A 22,145-nucleotide genomic window follows, 5' to 3' on the forward strand; every position below is an offset into this window, starting at 1 on the left:
AGCTTTATCAGCAGCAAAGATACTTCTTAATGCTAGGTATTAAGAAGAGTTTTGTGACTAAGGGAACTGGAACACCCTTCTCCCCTAGAATTGTTCTGCATACTCTGGGTCTCAGAGACGGTGGGAAGAGGAGCTCACAATGCTGTAACTTACCACAATTCCCAGGGCCTTCAAAATGTTCAGTTTACACATGGGACACGTACAGTGCTCACTAAGCCACGGATCCACACAGGCTTTGTGGAAAACATGCCTAGAAGAACAGACATGGCACATATTATATAATATAGAATAGCTTGCAAATCATATGAGAACTAATTTAACAAGCTTTTAAGTGGTTGCATTTTAACTAGGTTAAGAGAACAAATTCTAGAATTGCCAGTGTTCTGTGCTGACTGCAAAAAAAAATAAAAATCTAAGATTCTTCCTTGTTGTTGCCACCAGTTAATAGTAGTTCACAAAGAAAATATACTTAAAAAGAAGGGGTTTTTTGCCTTTTGTTGTGGATATGAGTAGGCACACGAACAGAATAATGAGGGCAATGTAAATTCCCCACCATAACATTGTGTGAAGCCTTGTCTCAATTTCTGTTAGGAACCTGATCATAAATGAGGTAGGAAGAGCACAGATCCATCAGAAATCAATTTTATTGAAAAGTCAGCCTATTTACAAATTTAAAAGGCAAGCTAGTTAAACTTATGCTTGATTTTGTAAGGGCTGTTATAATAAGCACATCTGAATGAAAAGAAGAAACAACATTTTAAAAGGCTTTTTCTACAATCAGTGTTTCTTGGTATCTGGAAAGAAAACATGTCTGTCATCATATGATGGTCACAGAAAAGCAAAACCCTTTCAAAGATGAAAAAGCAAAATAGGCTTCTACTTTCGCAGCAGGGAACTCTGCACTAGCGAACAGTTTGAACTGCCACCTACAAGGCTTACAAAATCTTTTAGTCATGTACATGAATACAAATGTAACAGCGTTGCATAGATATAAACTAAAATAATAAGAAAGGAGTATGCAGGGACTGTAACAACATATCTAAACTAAAGGAACAGATTTGTTCTCCTGGCTTTTCAGGCAAAGAACTCTGATTTAGAGCATGTATTCTCACGGCAGAAATGGGTATCACTAGACTTTCTACGTGATACAGATTTAGCAGAAAAACCTAATCTGATTCACTGCCTATGGTAGGAACCTAGATCTTCCATTTCCAGCAGCACTGGCTGCAGAACCTCCTGGAGCCAAAAGCCACGAAGAGCAGGCGTACCCGAGCACAACAGACCAGTGATCACGACRAAGATCAACAAGTGGAAGGGCTGCTTAGCCAGCAAACAGCTTTGCTCTAAAACGAACAGGCGAAGGGGTAGTGGCAGAACAAGGTGTTCTTGCCACCTATTTGAGGCATCAGCACAGTCTGTGAGAGGTCACGCACATCCCTGAGACAGCATAAAGATGAGGAGCTCTATCTCCCCTCCTCTCCCAGGTTATATGTGCTGCTCTGTACCTCAGTAAGCTCATCGTGGAGTCTGGGATTTCTTCCCTCTCTATCCCACGTGACTTTAAAAGCAAAGACTGAATGAGGCATGCTACCAGATAATTTGCTTTTAAATCTCCAGAAAGTCACCTAGGAGAAAGGCCTCCTGAAGTTGTTAATAAACATGGAATGAGATAGTATACAATTATTTTTTGTCTACGGCTACCAAGACTGATGGAGGTATTAAAGCGTGTCAGCATAGCTGTAGCTGACTGGAACCCAGTTATATACCCCATGTGTATTAAATGAGGGTGCACAGACTCAAAGAGCACAGTATAAACAACAGAAGATGTACAGGGAGAGAAAGAACTTTTCTTATCTGTATCCCAGCTAGAATTTGCAGGAATGGAAACTTGGAAAATGAATGTGTTTACAGCTTCAGCATACCTCCATGGCTGCTATCACAGAACAGCGTAACAGGACTTAATGTGTTTCCACTGCCACTTCTCAGAAGTGAACAGTGTTACTTCTACGTTCATGGCTGGCCTGCTATGCGGCACAGAAAGCAAACCTCTCCGCACTACGTGGTGCATGAGCTTTGCTGAACACACCAGACTGCTTTGTTAAGCAAATTTAAGAATCTCAGTTAGTCACTTTGCTGGACTGTCTCCTTTAACAACAGGGTAATAAATGATGAAAAACAAGATATGTACACTGCTTACTGTTCAAATAATTGTACAAAATACAGACTTATTTCTATTGTTGGTTCTTATCGCACTCATTTTATTACTCACAAAAYTACAGAAAACAATGTTTAGAAGTCCTCTGGTGATAAAAAAAATTGTTTGAAATCTACTGATATGTATAATGATACTATTGTTCTGTTAGACAAACTGTGGCTTTTAGTTGCTTATATTGCCTTTTAAGATTCTGAAGTCTGTTTTAGAGTAGGGCAAACCTGAAAATCTAATATTTTGTGAAACAGCAGACATCAAGACTCCAAAGAAGTATGAGAACAGCTTTAATATATCGTTATCAGCTAATCAGTGCTTAGTGCTGTAAAAGCACTCAGATCAAGTGAAGCAGTCTATTGATATGGATTCCAACATGGATCAGCTAAATATTATGAATTATTTTAAAGAGTCATTAGCAGTKTGATACAGTTCAAATGCACCAGAACAGCTCAACTCTTTTTGTGACCTCATCATTCTTTGCTTTCAGGTAATAAACATCCATGAAGGTTTAGGAATGTGTTTTAAAAAGTACAGTTCCCTAAAGGTTATATATTGATTTAAATCAGCATGGCTCTGCCTACTATTTATGCTGTTTATCTGCTCCTTAAAAAGCTTGCTGATACCATCATCGGGGCTCAGGCTCCGTSTGGATTTCTGTTTCCAAGAGTAAAGAAGCAGTTATAGAGCGATGAAGATAATAAACACATGAATTATTTTTAAAACTCAGTCTGACAAAGCAAGCCCTTGCATTTTTTGCCATCGTAAACCTTCTCCACCTTCATATTTCTGCCATTTGTCCAATAACAAGCTTTCTAAAACCATAAATCTGAAGAGTTCCTCGTGAGCTGCTCTAGGTCTCAGTGGATGACTACACTTCCCGAGGAACCAGACACCAGGGAGTCAAGCGTGACACAGCTTTTGCCGCTTCTCCTCCCCCAGGGCAGGAAGGAACAAGCCCAGCAGTCAGCCCACTAGCACCGAAGGAGTCCCCCATGTGGGCATGGCTCCAGGCAGGTGACCTGCAGGTATTTTTCCACTCTGTCAGCATGCCCAAGTCTCTCGGTCTCCAGCAGGTAATAAACATCATAACCCTGACCGTTGTACAACACAACTTCTCTGCACCTTCGACAGAGAAAGAGGGAGCTCAAGTCACTCTTTTGGGTGTGTAATACCTCTAAATCAGCACGTAATGAAAGGGAAAGGGTTAGAACACGTTTACAAGCGCTATTTCCCTAGAGCTCGCTGCATTATCCACTCTAACCCAGGGCAGCAGCCCAAAGAGACCTAAGCAATGTGCTGCCTTGCGGAGTAACACCCCTGGCCTGCTGCTGATGGTGGCAGCTGCTCCGCGTGGCCTGCGGCACAATCCTCCCAGGCGGGCAGGCAAGCGGCACACCAGCGCTTACCGTCCTGCTGCAGGCAGCCTCTTAACAGCCAGCAAATCTGAGCAGAGACGAGCGGCCTGCTGCGGCGGCAGCGAGGAAGGTGCCCTCCACCTCGCAGCAGGCAACACCGGGGCACAGCAGCTTCGGTACCTTCCACAAATACTTACTATTGCCAGGGGGAGAGAAGGAGACTGCTGTCATAAGCAGGGTAGCAGCAAAAATGGGGGTGGTGCAGAGGCACTGCAGTGAGGGGAAAGGATGGCAGTGAGATATCGTGTTAATTGGCTCTCAAAAAAAAAAAAAAAGAAAAAAAAGCGCAGCTATTTACAGCAGCACGGAATAAAGCAGGTGAAAAGGTGGCTTAGTCATTTTCACCACTTTCCCCCTTTTTGCCCAGTACAGGAAATAAAAACATTTGGCTCAAAACATATTTATTTTAATATAGTTGCTTAAAATTCAGCCTTGCATTATGCCCTTTCACATCCATCTTCACTGCCCAATTGCTCTTTTCTTTCTCAAATGTTTGCTGCTCCTTTATTTCTTTCCGCCTTGCGGATTCCTCCCTTCCCAGGCCATCATTCTGCCCTTTCCAATGTCATTCTCCGTGCTTTTTTCCTAGCCTGTCACTTTGCTCTCCCCCTCCCTTATCTCTCAGTCATCATCTTTCCTACACACCACCTCTTTCCTGATCACTTTTCACACAGTGCCCATTCATCTCCTAGATGCAGCACTGCAATGGTAAAGTAAAACTCCCTTTGAATGAAGAAAATTATCCATGAGGCTTGTCTTTTGTCAGAGTCCTCCCGACATTTGCTTACGCTACTTATTTTTAACTTATGTTATATGACATTCACAAAGAAAGAAATGTTTCTCAGGTTTATAAGTCTGCAAATGACCACTTCTGTCTGTGCTGAGGTGGGCTGGGAAGAGAGAGGGCTGTTTTATCCCTTCTCTGTACTAAAAGAGATGGGTATGCCTCTAGGTTGCTGGTGTTGAACATATTTCTATCTCTGAGGCACAATATGAATAATACAGCATTGTTTGCATAAATTATTTTCGTGTTTTTTTTTTTTTTAATTTGCCACAATTTCCTACCTGCCAAAACACTTTCCATAACAAACAGGATGTTTTGCTACAGAATTTAGGTGCAACTTGTTCAGATGGCACTGTATGCCCCTGTGCAGGTTGGACTCCTCTCTACAAAGGCACAGAGTGCCAGACCATTAACTGGGGATTACAATTCTGGTGACTAGCAAAGGGAAAAGCTACTTTTACATTGAAGAAATCAGCAAGGATCCTGTATGTCAGTGATTCCTACTGTCTAATGATTATAACTTCCTTCAAAAACAGTTAGACACACTCCTAGCCTTTCATTTGCCTCCTCTTGGTCAAGCCATTTTCCCCGTGGTTTTCTTGCAATCTATTTTCTGGTATCTGGCTTAGAGACTGTTTTGTAGATGTTATTTTGTTACTAGCTTTGCATGTTGCACTTGACTGAGAGGTTGAAAAGTAAGGAAGTAGAAAGGGATTAAATCTCCAAAACAAGATTTGGGGAGATGCTTCTCAGTAGACTGAACAGTTTTCCATACAATCTGAAATTTATTGGGCTCATCTCCGCAGGTACTGGTTGGCCCCTCGTCCATTCTACAAGTATAATAACGTCTTGTGGAAACTATCCATCTCAATGTTCCCATCTAACCAAGACCTTTGCGCTCAACACAAAGCTGAATTGCAGCAGTCAAAGCGAGATTTCAAAAAGAGAAGTAGAAAGTGAACACAAAAGTCTTCAAACAGCCTTTGGCAAGAACGTAATCTGAGGCCTTCAGTGACCTTATATTCTTGTGAAAAGCAGAACAGAAAGGATCTACACAAGAGCTTTGTTTTCTCCTTACATGGAGAGACTGAACTGGGGGATGCTGTGCTGAGATGGCAGCCAGGTGCATCTTCATCCAGCTCCCTGAAGCAGCTGTAACTGTCCCCAAGAGCAGGGAGCTTACTGTCTGCAGGACCGTGGCTCACAAAAAGCGTTAAGTAGCACTACACAGACTGATTAAAAACAGCTTCTTTTTGTATCCAGGGTTCTGTCTTGTGCATAGCTTTCTCGTCTGTAGCAGTATCTGTTTAGGACTTCTGCAGAGAGCAACCCCTCCAGTGACAGCTAGCCAGCATCCAGATGGTCAGCTGTACTCAACTCAGGTTAGCTAGAGCACCTATCTAGTGCTCTGTTCCGCTGGCTTTTGAACCTTACCTCACCTTGCAACAACCCAATATAACAAATATTAGTGTGACTAAGGTGGGATGAAAAGATCAAGAGAGATCTTCAGTATCAGAAGGGCACAGAGGAAGAGGATTTGTGAAGATCCATTTCATACATTGAGATTCACAGTGGCACCCTGAATTAGGGAAGTGAAGCTTTTTAAAGAAGAGGCAGTTTTTCAGTCAGCTTAGTGGTTCAAAACTGGTGTGCAATCAGTTTCCAGAAGTTTCTCAATTTCCAGATAATCTTCACAACAAACCAAAGACTAGGGCTTGAATTCACATAGTAGCTTTACTTGAGATTACAAATATGACATAACTCTGAGATTTTTATTTAGGCCTTGGGAGTAATATTTTTTAATGGGGCAAGAAGMCATCATCTTTGAATGAGTAAAAATGATTGAATTGTTAAAAAAATGCACCTACATCTGTTTGACCAAAACTTCCCAAAGCTTTATAGATTTAAGACTAAGCTCTTCTATTCCCAAATATTTCCAAACAAACATTTGTAGGTTATATTAATCAAACACAACACTGAGCATCTAAAACAATTCATTGCTTTCCACTGTCCAAGATGTAAAGAAAATAAATTGAATTAAACATCTACCTTCAGTAGTAGAATACATATTTGATGCATCATATTTTGATCAATAATACATAAATTGGTGTTTTCTCTTTATTATAACAGAAGTTCATTATGCATTAGGAGAGAAATATTCCAGCTATTCAGAGCAGCCTGCAGGAGGGTTTAGAAGACTGATAATGAGCTGCTAGATGCTGCTGCTGTGTGACTGAAGCTTGACTCCAACACTGTGACTTAGTTGCTTCTAGTGTATCATGCAGAACACTATTTATATACTAAGCACAGGCCAAATTACTGGATCTTGGCTGCACATATGCAAAATAACTTGTATGTATATTTTTTATCTGGAGATAAGAAAGTTTTGCACTTCAGAATAAAAGGGCAAGAAGTCCTTGGTAATGCTTAAAGCTACTAAGAATTACTGACTTCCCCAGAAACTAATCAGCAGGTGGAAAACCACTCAAATGAGCATCTCTGAAARAGCTAGTATCACAGAAAACTCAAGAATGAAGTGGAATGGAAACAAAGTGAAAACCTGTAAGTGTCAAGAGAATGGCACAGAGGAAGGAAGAAGTCGTTACATTTTAAGCACCAATGCACGATATCCAGCAAGCACTAATCTCCAAACACAAGCCAAGAACATAAGGCATTGGAGAGTCCAAATCAGATAGCACAGTGGTTGATGTCAGAGGAGGTGCGGAGGCTGGCAGGACCGCATCTCTTTGGCTGTGGGTTTCTGAAACAGCATAACAAGATGTTGCACATCYACTGTGCAGACTGTTGTAGCTGTTATCTAGTTCATTATAATTAAGTTTTTTGTGTCTGCCCACTGTTMAGTCTTTAAATCTCTTTCCATTACAGTCTTAATAGCTTCCCACTGCTCATATGCCAAAATTGCCAGTCTTCAAAGATTTTCTCTGTTTTTTTTTTAATCTTCATTGTCCGTAACTTTGCCAGCAGCCACCTTCACACCTTCTGGTATTGTAGATAGTCTAAAATAAATGACTATTATTAGGGCTGGAAACATTAACGAATGTGTCTGCAAATTGCAATGCACATATTGCACAAAATGAAGCAAAGGAGCACGAAGAAAATTGTTTCTAAACAAAGCAACTTTACTAGCTTACTTGCATGGTAAAATGCGGACAACATCGTTCTGCTTGTAACTCTCAATGCAGACAGCACAATGATCAAAGTCTGGATCTGTTTCCTAAAATGAATAGAGTGAAAATTCAGGTCAAGAGTTTAGGCTACAATGAAGCTAAATGTAGTTTTGATTAGTATGTGAATTGCATTGTGACAAAGTGGCTATTACTAGGAAGATGCAAAAACAATAACTGGGTTGTTATGCTCCAACATAACTTGGAAACCCTCCCCCCCCCCGCAAAACCTCATGCATATAAATGCTCACCCCTCATTTGGAACTGGTAACCAACTATTTGAAACTTAAGTTACAGTGAGTGTTATAATATTCAGTTAATTCACTATAAAATACAGTAGCAATTTTCCTTGAGGATTTACTTCAGCTTTGAGCTCAAACATTTATTTTATACAAGTTGGGTTAGGTTTTTATTCCGAGATTCCCTTTTATAGCCAGGACTAGCAATTTTTGTTATTTCAGAGTAGTCCAGTATTTTTGTCTGCTTCTCACTTCCAGAAATATCATCTTTCTCCATCTTCCAAAAGTTACGATAATCATTTTTACAACAAGAGAATTTAAAGCTTTCACTGAAAAAGGGCTGACATCATTTGGATGGAGCTATGACATTAGCAATATACATTTATAATGTTTGGGCCTGAGACAAAACAGACTGTGCCTTCTCTTAGTTCATTTTCAATACTAGAAAGTAATAGCAAAATACTAAGGCAGGATCCACAGCAAGACTATTAGACACTCCTTGTCAGAGTGCCACTCCGTCCACATGGGGAGGGAGAAAAAGCGGAAAGACTTCTTTGGACTTCTCCCCAGAAACAAGTTCTTCCATCACTTAACTAAATCCTACATTACTGATAGTGTTGATAAAGATAAGAAGTAATCAAGCCAGAGGCCCAAGGTATTTTTCTCTTAAAAAAGACAGCATTCCCTTGCATATTGCAAAGTAAAAATCAAGCACGATTAATTTACTATTTTTTCCCTTAATCAGAATGATCAATTATTCTGTGCTTCTCAAATATAGTTCTTCACAGACTAATGCTTCAGAACCAAGGACAAAGCAGTACTGCTGATAAAAGGATGAAAAAAAGTTTAGGATTTAAGATATCAAACATTTTAATTTTTATATTGACTACAACTTTTCTTTGAGTAACATTTAGTATCTTTAATGAAACACCTCTTCATATTTCCTCTCAGATTACTGAATATTCAGCTTTTATATAAGAGATTGTCCTTTATTATGTGTCATAYATATATATTTTATATAATATATATATATTTTAAACACAACTTACATATGTAATGATTCTTAGCTTAGTATTCCACCACTAGCCCTGGGTACTCTTAACAGCAAAAAACCCTAGCCAGCTAGCACACAAAACCACTCTCAACTACAGTTGCCAGGTAGACTGCAACAAGTTCTTAAGCAAGAAAAACTTCTTTGAAATGTACACTTACAGCATACATAAATGCCAAAAGTCACACTAAATACTATGCCAGAGGATGAACTCTCCAACAAGAAAGCCAAGATCAAAAATCAGAAGAGAAAGGAAAAGCCAAGAAGTGAATTCTCTGCTGGCAAAAATTAAACATGAGGTTCAAGACGACTATGTTGAAATCTTATTACTGTACCTTATCACCCTTCTTTACTGTCCTGGTTGTCAATTTACCGATGGCTTTCTTGGCAGCATCTCCAAGACGACGCTAATAAAGTGACAAAGAAAAGAACACAAATTAACCCTGATAATCAGACTTCATTACTGTACTTTACAATGACTTATTCAGGCTAGATACTTACATTGCAATACACTGTGACAGCAGTCACACATAAAACACAAAGGGCACCCAGCAGAACCACAGCTAGATTTGTCAGGAAGGAAAAATCCAGCTGCAGAGCTCATGAATGCACTCAATATGTGTGGGCATAAACCCCACGGACTGTATGAAACAGTCTAYAGAAGTCGCCCAAACCCTGTGCAACAAAGCTGATGAAACCCTGCCAGCAGGAAAAGAATTAAAACATGCCTCCCCCTTGATTTCCATTATATTCTGTTCATTTTGCTTTTTATCCAACACGCTGTAATACATTTTGTTCTCTTCTTAAGCTTGAAATTTGGTTTTCCTTCCCGAGTACGCTGACCTTACTCTGAGACATAAGAGATCCTCAGTGTAACCTAGTTTTTATCTCACTATAACCTGAAACCACCAGTATTTCACAAAGAAAATACTTATGGGTCATGAAATCTAAGTAAGTCAATGCAGACTTAAATAAAGCTGAAATTCATACTGGTTTGAAGATTAACCTACCTCATTCTGATTGCAAAAGGCCTTTTTTTTTTTTTTTTTTTTTTAATTACCAGCACTGTTGGATGGATGGAGGGAGCCACTTCTGTGCTCAAAGTGCTGATTCCTGCTGCAATGCCCCAATTGCCAGCCAATTAAGAATGGCTATTTGGCAGCTGATTCACGGGATCCCAGAGACAGGGCACCAAGTAGAACAAAGCTCACGTTTTCTTGTTTCAGTAACCAGAGAAGCAAGATGGGGTTTACACCGACTGGAACAAGGAAGTTCATTTGTTTCCTCCCTTATCTCAATCTTGTACTAAATATTCTGTCTTTGAAAGAGGCAGAGTTCTCATGATCTGCTTCTGGGTATGTGAACTGCACATACCACACTCCCGTATAACTGTGAACATATGTGCATTTTCTGTGCCCACATCCTTTATAAGTTTGACAATTAATTCCTTCCTAAGTCTCCCCCCTTCCCTTTGTATCACACTTTTTCTTTCTCTGCATACAAGCAGAAATTAACAGGGCTGCTTTTATTAAAAAAAAAAAAACACACAAGATCTCAGAAGGCCACCACAACTGTATATATTGTGTTAAGACCACTAACTGTACCACCATTACTCAGGGAGTACATAAGCACATGTTTTTTTGGTGTTTTCCACAGAAGAATGGCTCTTTCGTTTTTCAGGATATGGATTAAAAAAATATATATATATATACACACACTGGGACCCAAATACTGGAGTATACCTGTGCAGGAAACGCAGCATCAGAAACAGCTGGGGATGGGGGCATTTACTACCTCCTGAAGCCAGAAGTCCTATCCTAACTCCCACACATTAGAAACCGCTCAGTCTAAGCAAATCTACATTACATGTCCTGAAATGGGCACATTGGCTTAAGCACTTAACACCACAGAAGAYGCTGGCACACTGCTGTTTTACTGAAATAGATTATCATTGCACAACCAAAAGGGTGATYACTACGAAAGGAACAAAGCTGAAAAGACATGGTGAGGCAGTTAACTTAAATGGTTGACACTACCACCTAAATAACCGTGGGTAGTATTTATATTTAGTTGTACTGCATAAGTTTGCATTTGCAGTACAAAAAAATCTTACCTAAGATACTATCTTCCTATTGAAAGCATTGCTGTTTCAACAAAACTCTTCCAAAATGTATACATGTTCCCTTATGTAAACAAATTCACTAACAATAACCTTCTCCATTTAAGAGCTGTATGGGAAGCACAGTAAGTTTTCAGGTTAGTCTTCATGGGAATTTCTATTTGCTTGAAAACTTGTAAAATAGATATCTTGTGATGAAGGGATCTAGTCTGATATCAGACCATATCGCTGATGCTAGTCACATTCCACATCAACGAAAAGCATTTATGCTACCGACTTTAACAAGCGCGCTTTTGCCACTGCAAAATTTTCTAATTTTAACAAATACTTTCCTAAGCTAACATTGGGAATGATTGGGATTTGCTTTTTTGTCAAATTAGGGCATAGGCATACAGAATACTTGCTTTTAAAACACACAACCGCCTTGATGGAAAAGGCCATCACTACATACAAAGGAGTTTCATAACTGCTCTGGCGGAAGTGCACAAGAGTAACCATGTGAAATACCAGTATCTACTTGCACTATCTACAAAACACAGCATGTTTTTGACGTTTTCTGAAGGAGAAAAAAAGGAAGCGTGCCTCTCCACATAACTTAAAAACAACAGCACAGCTTAAAACAAGTTATTTCATCACTAACAGTACAGTGTTCTCTCTGTGAAAGCTCTTCAAAAAAGCACTGTAGCTGTCGCCACCTTCTTATTAAAGTTTAATAAGCTCAGCTTTTTAAACCACATAAAAATTTCATCAAGTTTCTCCTGACCTTTGTAAAAATCTAAAGAAAGAAAAAAGGTCATAAAAGCCCTTTCCCCATGGAGCAGCTCTTTTGAAACATGGGCATTTTGAAGAAGCCTAGAACCATGTAGGGGATGCAGCAGGCACAATTTAGTGCTCCACAGACATTCATTGAGTAACAGTTATATTTAAACTTTTACCATCCCAAGGGACCTCACTAAGCACCAGTTACAGTGTGGTCATTTACGAATGACATCCTTAGGAAAGTCTACAAAATACCCAGGGGACCTGCAGCGTCAGACGTTATTTCTAGAAACTGGGAAGGAAATCCTTTGTCGCAACTGAGGCTTTACAAGTTTGCGTTTGTTTTAGGTTTGACAAAGTAATATTTAGCGGAACCTTTAGAGATTTTAAATAATCACAAGCAGTCTTTAATGGAACATATCCAAAGCACTGCCTGGCGGTGGGACCCTCCGTGTCAGCGCTAACTCGGAGGGAAGGGGGTCTGTGGCTACGGGCCAGCAGCTTCATAAATGATCCTTGACAGAGAGATACGGAGGCAAAGAGAGCACAGATTTCCCGAGGTTTACTGCTSCTTCCCAATAAAAGCCAAGGCACGCTATGGAGGCAGTGGGTCAGTAAGTCCATGCTAATACAACATGAAAAAATTACTTCCAGAGTTTAATCCATATTTGAGGTGATGACTTGATTTATTCAGGACACCTGAGAATGACCATCTCTAGTTCAAATACACAAGTTCTTAAATTAGAGGTGAAAAAGAATACAAGAAGGCATTTTAGACAAGATAATTACTGAAGTTACAGGACCAGTAGAATTAGGCAGCTCATATCTTGTGTTATCTTGAACAAAGCTGGAAGTTAGTGAAAAATCACCGAACAATTCTATCTTTTAGTTTTCTTAATCTAACCTTCATGATACATCATAGTTTGATAATGCCTCAATACATCTGCATTACTTTACCTATTACTAAAGCTATCCTTTATAGCATGGGTAGAATTTATAAGGAATAAGGACTTAAAGGAATTAACTAATCCAAATGGAGCTCTATGACTTATCTCACTCCACCAGTTAACAAAAATTCCCCCACAAAAATAAACATTAGCTCTGTGTTCCACTACACTATACAAGTTCGTTCACAGTTTAACTCTCCCACCCATTCCCAATGTCCTAAGGAAAAGTAATATACTATACAATATGTGATAGTCAGCCAACAAAGATTCTCTCTTCCCCTTTGACTCATACTCAAACAAAACAAATATTTTGCCTCAGTTCTATTCTTTCCTGTTGTATATAATAAGATCTTGCATTGGTGCTACTCAAGATAACAACAATTTGCTATATAAAATCCCTGTCCAGCAGCATACTCCACCTCTGAACAAAGATATTTTGAATACTAGTTTGATGGATAGTCCTTAGAGATGATTTTCTATGTACAGTAGTTAATAGAGAGCAAATAATTTCCATAGTTTAGAGAAGCAAGGGAATTCCCTTACCTGATTCCTGTCACGTGCACTTGTGTACCTGATCTTCTGGATGAAGTAAAATATTAACCATGCTGAAGAAATTATCATCAAAACAATGAATGATATTGACACAAAGACTAGAGAGCCCCGACTGAAGTTTTTTGGAGGAACACGGGATCCCACTGCTATTGCCATCAAGACAGAGATATTCTTTTCCAAATAATTCAGGATCTCCTTAACCTTTGATTCTGTAATCATGACAGCAACAATGTCTCCAGTTCCTATGAGAAAAGAAAAACATATTTAATTTCCATTTAAAATTAACCTGGCATGCTGCTCACAACATTTTCTAAATATAAAACCATTTGACAGCTTGAAGAAATTAATCTAAGCCATCCGTGGCATAAGAAACATACTTCTTGGCACTCATGGCTTATCCTTCAAACCCAGTTTTTCAAATTAAGGCGTTAACATTCAAACACTTTGTAGCTCCACATGAAGTAACAGATCTCTAATGATAGTTAAGCAGTACTTCTTGATTATAACTATTGTGCGTACTTTGAACTAGCTTTAAAAAGTACATTTGTTCCAGATTTGAAGCTGTGAATACCTAAACAGGCAACTCATGGAAAAACCTTTAGAAAATGAGCGCAGTGATGTTGCTAGGGTGGTCTTAGTGTATACAGAGCTGAGTATAAGTTGCTCTGTAAAGTTACACAATTTCCCCTATATGGTCACCAGGATTTCACAAGTGAAAAAGGCTGTCAAGAGCTTGTAAACCACAACTCCACCAAGGAAGCAACAAAGCCAAACTTCCACCTAGATCATTTCAGACAAAAGCAACTTCAGCAGAAGTTTGAGCGCTGATTTTATCATCCATACAAAGACACGCTCAACAAGATACCGAGGAGGCTGGCAGATTTCTCAACTCCATTTTGAACCTGTAGCTCATCTTGTTTTCTTAGTGTCTTTCCTCCAGACTGCCTCCTGTCCCAAAGGGAAAAGTTCTTGGCACAAAGATACCAAGAGACTCGCTAAACTGTATGACCAGCTGAAAGAGAGTGAAACCACCTTCAGAGCAGAGAGAGCACCTACATGTTAAAAACTGAAGCCCCACACAGAAGAGGATCTTGAACTCCGGATAATTCTGATCTATATTCAAAGAACGCAAAATTTATAGGAAAAACAAAGCCAGAAAGAAAATAAACATTGAGTGCCATTCTTGCCCATCTAGATCTATTTACTTCCTATACTAAAGCCCTTTCAAGGTCTATTTTCAAAACCCTTGAAAGTCTGCTCATTTGTCGGCTCCATCTGTTTGCTCCAATTTACATTCCCTGAGAGAGGAACTGTAAAACGTGAGTGACTTCAGCACTGAGACTCCGGATTTAGAGTGGATTTAAGTTAAAGAGATTTAGTGTGACAGTGAGGACAGAACATGAGGTCCTATTTTAAAGCAAGGAAGTCAGAGTCTTTTAATCAAAATCCTATTTTTAAGAAGTTACTGTACCCAGAAAATGATGTAGGAAGACTCAAAAGAGCAGCATTTCTGAACCCAGAGCTCAATAAGTCATGTGACAGTCCCAAACAGCCACATAATTTTCCAAGATGGGTCTTTACTAGAGCTTTGTAACAGTCTTATGTTATATCATTATCCTTTCCATTTGCAAAGCCAAGGAGTCACATTTATAGTCACTATCCTCAGTTTCAGAGAGTTTCCTAACATTTGTGATAAAACTGATAGAACTACTCAGAAAAATAAGAACCAATACTCTCACAAATTAGGATTTGCACAATAATTCCTTGAAAATAATTCACAGCCCCAAATCGGTCTCCCCATGAAATCTTAACATTTCTTTAAAATTGGAAGTCTAAAGGCATAGTCAAGAATTCATGCCTTGTCCTGGTAACGTGGGTGTAAGCAGGAAAAGAATGTTCAGTGTTTCCTCTTGAGTATTTTAAAAACAAATGTCACAGTAACTCAAAAGCTTTAAATAGCAACCAGAAACCAACATAATTTATGGATACAGCTCATTAAATCAGTAGTACACCACAGATTCACACAAAGTCCACTGCAGACCACGTCTCCAGAGATACTTCTCCAGTTTCATGCAAGCTAACTAAGATATTTAGTGAGCAGCAAAGCTCAGAAACAGTGAAAATCCACCATGTGCTTTATTATCGAGGAACACTGCTTGGATTCCTATACTTCCCATCAGGAAGAGATCCTAAGCAAAGTCTTTGCCCAGACCTGCAGCAGTTACAGGACAAGAGCTACCTTTCCTGCAACTTAAGGATTCTGTACGTAGATGCAGCAGGTACTCCTGCAACCCCAAACACTCAGATGAAAGATCAATCAAGAGCAGAAAATTTATATTGCTTGATATTTTCCCTAGGCTTCACTTCTGTTTTTTATGTCTAGTTCTGGCAGTGAAGAGAGGGAGGAGGGACTGTTTTCCCTGGATCGTGCATTCTGTTATGCTTCCCCAGTAGGTATTTATTTGCACTGTGGAATTATGTTAGTATTAAAATATCAGTCAGCAGTACTCAGTGTAGCATTCTGACATGATTTATATAGGGGTATCTGCAAAGCAAATCTGATCTTATGATACTAGTCCAGTTGTGTCCAAATCAAAAGCTGAAGTCTCTACCTATTCCCTGCTGCCCAGGGAAGGTGACAAAGCTGACAATCTGTCATGTGTTTTATATAAGGCCTAGCACAAAGGGAACCTCTGGCATTACTGCAAAGTGATTTGCATGCCAAATGACTCAACTGGGAACAGCCAAAGTGCTACTGCTGCTTCTGACCCTGCAAGAAGCAASGAGAACCGCAGAAAAGAAAAATAACTTGTGCCTGTTTAACATACTGAAACTCAGTGGAAACTGGGACTTGGTTCACCCCTGCTTTTGTCAGGGGCATCACCCTAAATACTTATAGAAAGAACACTCTGCTTGAGAAGAATTGGGGGCAGGAGGAGACATTGACTCGTTTATTTTAAGCACCTTGAAACCTTGCATTTCTGAAACTTAAGTAGAAAAAAAAAAGCCTCAGGTGAAAACAGAAAGACCAACAGTGTTTGTAGAAGGTAGAATACAGTATTACTACATAATCTTATGAAAAGCAACACTCCCCTCAGCTAAGCTAGAATGCCCACCAGCTACACAACCACAGACCACGACAGGCAGCAGGCCCAAGATAAATATTGACATCTGTAAATATAAGTCATTGAAGTGCCATCATCCAAACCTAGACAGCTTTCTAGCTGCAATTTTACTATGTGAATGCTTAATTAGGATAGCTCTGCAACCCCGTGTAGGAAAAGGAAGTGACAATCATTAATTCTGTATAGTATTACAGTGGGAGAGAAGAAAGGAGGACTTGACAGCTGAGAAGACACTAAAACAGAGATGAGAAAAACTAGCAACATCTAGAACAGTCTCCTGTAGAGCTAACGCAACTACTTTGCTATCTTCTCACTAGTCTATCCATATCTAGCAATTCTAAAAGAGTACTTATAGAAAGTCAATAGAAAGTTATTTCAAAGAAAAATGACTAGTCTCATCACTAGCAAGTAATTAAGTTTTTTATTAGTTGTTGGCTACCAAACCTTTCTCAGACRCTCAAAATACAGACAACTGTGGCAGTCATGGTTCAAAGAGCAAACCTCAGACACCTCCCATCCATCTACTGTCTTTCCTTTGGAGGACACAGGGAACAGCTGCCTGGTAAAAATGCAACTGCCAAATAGCTGATTTTTTTTCTTCCTGAACTTGTAAACAGTCCAAGCAGCTGCTTGGTCAATACTGGGGGAGAAGGGAGGGCGAGACAACTCCTCCTGGGCATCCTGAGCAGCCTGGCGCAGAGCTGGTGCTACTGCTGCAGTGATTCAGCCTCCTCCCCCACAGATGGGGAGGGCCCGAACCTGAAATCCTATTTCAAGGATGGCAAGCGTTGGACCACCCGTGAGAGGCACCAAACTATTTTGATTCAGTATGACAACACTTACAGACAACTGAGAATTAAGTCAGATACTTGTAACAAAGGTTAGCAGTTTTCTAACGGCTGACGTTTTCAGCTAAAATCCTTGTAATTTCGTAAGCCTTGGCTGTGCATGCTGATGCTTGTTGCAGACACAGCATGAAGAAGATAAATTGCAGTCATCTCACACTTGCAAAAGAATATTGCTCTCTCTTAAAACAGCAGACAACATTTAAGTTGTAACTGAGGCCTTTCATGACTTCATTCTGAAAATCCTAAGCTTAACATATTCATCTGAATTTCACTGGTGGCAATTTCAGAGGAGTTCCTAAAACAAAAACATCTTTCTACTAAAGGTAAGGAGTAGTGCAGACAGTCACTTGTAGGCTGGATTCAGGGCATGATTCAGACATCAAAAACCCAACATACAAATGCCACTGCCTATTCAATTGCAATAGTGCAAACTTCATAATGACAAAGTAATTGGAGAGGAAATTGCCCATCTTCACAAACTAGAGTTCTCTATTCTTGTATTAAAATTTGATAACTGTATGTTAAGCATTTGTCAAGACATTCAATTGGGGATAAAAATCTGGCAACATGCACTATCCAGTGCCCAGGAAGGGCATCTATCCCATCACTGAGTGACAGATCTCTTGGAATAACACCATGGAAAAGTGAGACCGCAGTAAGGAGCAGTTACTTGTGAGCAGTTACTTGTTGGAAAATGCTTTTATTCAAGCAATTTCAGATCTGTAATAGCCTTTTTGTAAGTCCCATTCACTGATGTTTTACACATGCAAAATAAAGACATGCTTAAAAAAGAATAAAGATCTAATGCCATTTCTGAAGTCTACTGTCCACTCCAGCCATACAGAAAACAGTATCATCATACTCTACTTTTTGGCTATTATGAGTAGAAGACAAGTTGATAAATGGTTTCCAGACCTTCCTGTGAAATGACCTTGCGGATGCAAGCACAAATTCAGGAACTTATAAACAAAGACAGACTATAACTTTTTTTCCCCTGGGAGAAAAGCTCCTTCAAAATAGTTTACTGGTTTGAAGGTGTTTTGTTCCTTTTCTCTTCTACCACCAGGTAACAAAATATGAAGGGAGAGGGCAACTGTCACATACAGAGGTTACTTTAGAAGCCCTATTTGCATAAGCAAAAAAGATGACATTTGTGGAAGTTAATGTAACTGTGACAAATCAAGTTGGCCAATGATGACAGAATTTGGGAGCCCACAAAACATCAGTGAAGAAAACAGGAAAGCACAAAGGAAGTGCTATTGTTATATATGAAGTCTGAAAGACTGATTTGGAGTTATAGGAAAATATTAGAACAAGTCCGAATTGAAAGGCAGCAGAGGTGGAAGCAAGAACTACCTGAACAGGGTAACTGATTAAGCCAAGGAGAAAGGACAGAATTCACAGAACCAACAAGGCAAGAAGATAAGGGAAAGAAAAGGCATAATTATTAGGAGAATAAAGTCAGAGAAGAAAGAAAGGATATATATATATATATTTAAAGGCAAAAAGAGAAAGAACCACATCACTCTCAGCACTGATTTAGCTGAATGATCTGTCTTAACCATAATTAGAGTAGGTTGGACAGAATGGAAGTTACACTAAAAAAAACACAGGATGCACATGGAAAGGGTGGAGTGTAAACAGCATTTCACACTGTTGGAAGTGAAAGAACAGAGATGTAAAATAAATGAAAAGCAGAAACAAGGAATCCAAGTACAAGTCAGAGAAAAAGAAATCACAGTAAAAAACAAACAGGAATAAGACACAAAGTTGAGATGAAAGGGGATATGTGAATATTCACAGAGATCTCACTGGTTATTTAAGGATGATGCTTCTGAGTTCATGTTATTACCCATGTTAGAATATCAATTTTATGATAATGAAAGGTAATATTACAGCTACACTGCAAGAAAAGATGGACTCAAGAGATCACATCCTTTATATAAATATAAATTCCATGATGATTAGTGGCATTGGGGGAAAAAACCAAATTCTTCAGATACTTTAAAATTTTAATCTGATACAAAATGGAGAAATTCACTCTTAAGAATTTAAGTCTTACATTCTAAAATCGACTTTCATAAAAGCAGACAGCAAAAGGAAGAGTCTTGGCATTTCTTCAGATTGATTAAAACAGGTCTAGCTGCACATTTTTATTTTGATCTAATCAGAAAGTAAACAAGAGCACATCCAAGCTGTCAACACACGAGTGCAATCTCAAGGGCAGAATTTGTTGTTTGAGAAGTCCCAAATCAAATACTTCTGAAAACAAAAATCCCTGGCATGTTATTTAGTTCTAAACAAGCAAGATAATTTAATGCCAAAAATATGCATCAATTTTAAAATGAGACTGAATAGTGTTTTAAAACATTTTGCTTTCTGTTGTATTTGTAACACTGAGAATGTTGAGTACTTGTCTGGTACRCAAACATTTACTTTAGGATCTCTATTTTATGTAGTGCCAGACATTAGAACAGATGTTGCAATACTACCATGAAAAAAATGTAAATGGCAGCAGTATATGAAACTTACCTAAAAATCATGCTTTCACAGGGATACATCAGTTAAACACAATCAGCAGAACTAGCTATCCCAAAACATGGAGTAGCTATTTGCAAAGACCACAAGTTTCTTTACTACACCAATCAACACAAAGCAACCTGAAAAACATTTGCTGCTGAGGCTAAAACTTGAATTCTGACTGTCTACTTAAGAGGACAAAGAAGCAGATATTCAAATTTAGTGCAGACCAGGCTTCCGTGAATTGCAAGTGAAATACAATCAAGTTACATCTGAAGAACAGTCAAAATTCTTCTTTGACTGCAGCAACAGAAGCTTTAAAAGATTTTACTCTACCAGCTTAAGGCAGGACACTGGACTGTCACTCAAATATGCCTACTTCAGTATTTTGAAACGTACCATGCATTACAGTACTGCTAATAGAGATATGACAACAAAAGCTCACTGAAGTTCTGCTCCTTTAAGAAAAAGGCATGTGATTGAGAGCTAGAAAAACAGCAACAGCAAGAGCAGCTTTCCAAAGATGGGTGTGATTGAATTAACTTCACAACAAATACTAAAGTCTAGTCAGCTTCTGGTTACACTAGCCTGTAACATGTTAAATTATTGTTATGTATGACCTGTGGTTGCAATAATCTTATAAGTAAGAAAGATCTTTCTAATGCCCTGTTATTAAACCAGTAATGGTGCTCCAACACAATGTTCTCAGCATCATACTTGTAGATCAGCTTTGTGGCCTAGTAAGTCCAAGAGCTTATAAAAGGGAGAGCTAAACCGTCCAAAAGTTTCCTCACCTGGTTTTGCCATGTTTAGAATTCAACTACTGACACATTATTTCATAACCCAATTGCTCTACTCCGGCGCTCAATGAAGATGTTTCTTTCCTGCCAAACAGGTAATCATAGCTGAACCATCCTGTTTCACTCAGCCTGCTTCTTCCCAAGACCAACCCATGCAGATACACTCGTGATGGTGGAGATCCACTCTTRCATTTCCTCAAGGTTAACAAGGTCTTAGGTCCATCTGTCTCTTCACAATACCCACCACGTACCCCAGCTGAGAAACTACTCTCAAAGATACAATACAGTATTAGGATGTAGAAGTGAGGCCTTAGACTGTGCTATTGACCTTTCCCTCTCCATCACCCTCACTCAGAAAGACAGCTCCTTCTTGTCTATCATAAGACATATGATATTAAACACTGTTAGAAGAATTAAGATCCTACTATGCAGCTTGAAGATACACTCATCTCTAAGCCTTCCACAAGTTCCTGAATCTCTGCCTCATCTTGATTTTTGAGAAGCAAATTATTCTACTTCAACACTTCTGATGGGCATCAGGAAGACAGATTCATGGCAGGTGTGCTGAGAAGAAAGGAGCACCAGAAGGGAAAAATTATACATCTCTAGAATTGTAACTGTAGCAGAGTTAATTTTAAAAGGTATGGGCAGGTGTGGTTTTTTCTTCCTCCTCACTTTTGACTGGCTTGACTATTTGCTTATATTGAATATACCCTTTCTGCAGAGGGACACTATTATCTTCTGTGAAACATTTATATATATTTTTAATGTATGCAGCCTAGTCTTTTTTTTTTTTTTTTTAAACACCCAGAAAAAGCAAGCCTAGAAAAAGGGAAAAAAGCAGATAAATATTGCAATGTTTCTACAGACATTTCACTTGGTATTCTTCTCTTCTAACAATGCTTCTTTTAATCTACCTGCACTATGATTTTTGAAAAGGAAACAGATATTCCACTTAAATAATCCTAGAAGAATCAAGAAGTCCTGATAAAAAGGAATTTATCATTTTACCATCCCCTTTCTATTATTTGTGCATACATTTTTGCTTTCATTCAGCATAAGTTTTACTGAAATTTGACTATGAAGTAGAGTGAACAAATTGCATTTGCAGTCCTATTTAAATATTACTGTTGAGATATCAGTACACTAACAAAAAGAAGTGCAAATTTTATATTCAAACCTTGAGCAAATGCAAACTAGTAAAAAGCAGAAAGGTCACATTAAGCTTTCACCCAAGAAGCAGTATAATACTATTACTGGGCAAATGCAAACTAAAATTAGTCAACTACCAAACAGTGTTTCCTCATTAACCAGTTTCACATATTTATAAAATACAGAAGGAGTCTTATCATCAGAGGTTAATTAYGGTTTATTTGAAAACTATTTATCTTTGCAGATACTTCTGGAACAATGTCCTGAAACTGATACCTTAGATATGRTTTTAACATCCAAAGACTGATTACAGTGTCTGCATTTTTGATTAATCAGAATAACCTCATGTAGACCTTATTGGTATTTAAAATATATATATGCTTAATTTTGATAACAGACTCAATATTCTTGCATATTGTAATGTGAGTAGGTGGCTTCCA

At 38.8% G+C, this 22,145-nt stretch overlaps 1 protein-coding gene across 1 annotated transcript in view; it reads right to left on the reverse strand.

Moving 5' to 3' along the window:
• RNF130 (ring finger protein 130) overlaps window positions 1–22,145 on the reverse strand; it is a 37,729-nt gene that overhangs the window by 6,477 nt on the left and 9,107 nt on the right. The window contains exons 4-7 of the mRNA XM_026063544.1: window positions 13,252–13,502; window positions 9,219–9,290; window positions 7,561–7,643; window positions 154–250 (exon numbers count right to left, since the gene is read on the reverse strand). Coding sequence (XP_025919329.1) covers window positions 154–250; window positions 7,561–7,643; window positions 9,219–9,290; window positions 13,252–13,502 — 503 coding nt within the window. The remainder of the gene's footprint in view (window positions 1–153; window positions 251–7,560; window positions 7,644–9,218; window positions 9,291–13,251; window positions 13,503–22,145) is intronic.

This window comes from Apteryx rowi, unplaced genomic scaffold (genome assembly GCF_003343035.1).
Source record: "Apteryx rowi isolate R43461 unplaced genomic scaffold, aptRow1 scaffold_2, whole genome shotgun sequence".
NCBI classification, from domain to species: domain Eukaryota; kingdom Metazoa; phylum Chordata; class Aves; order Apterygiformes; family Apterygidae; genus Apteryx; species Apteryx rowi.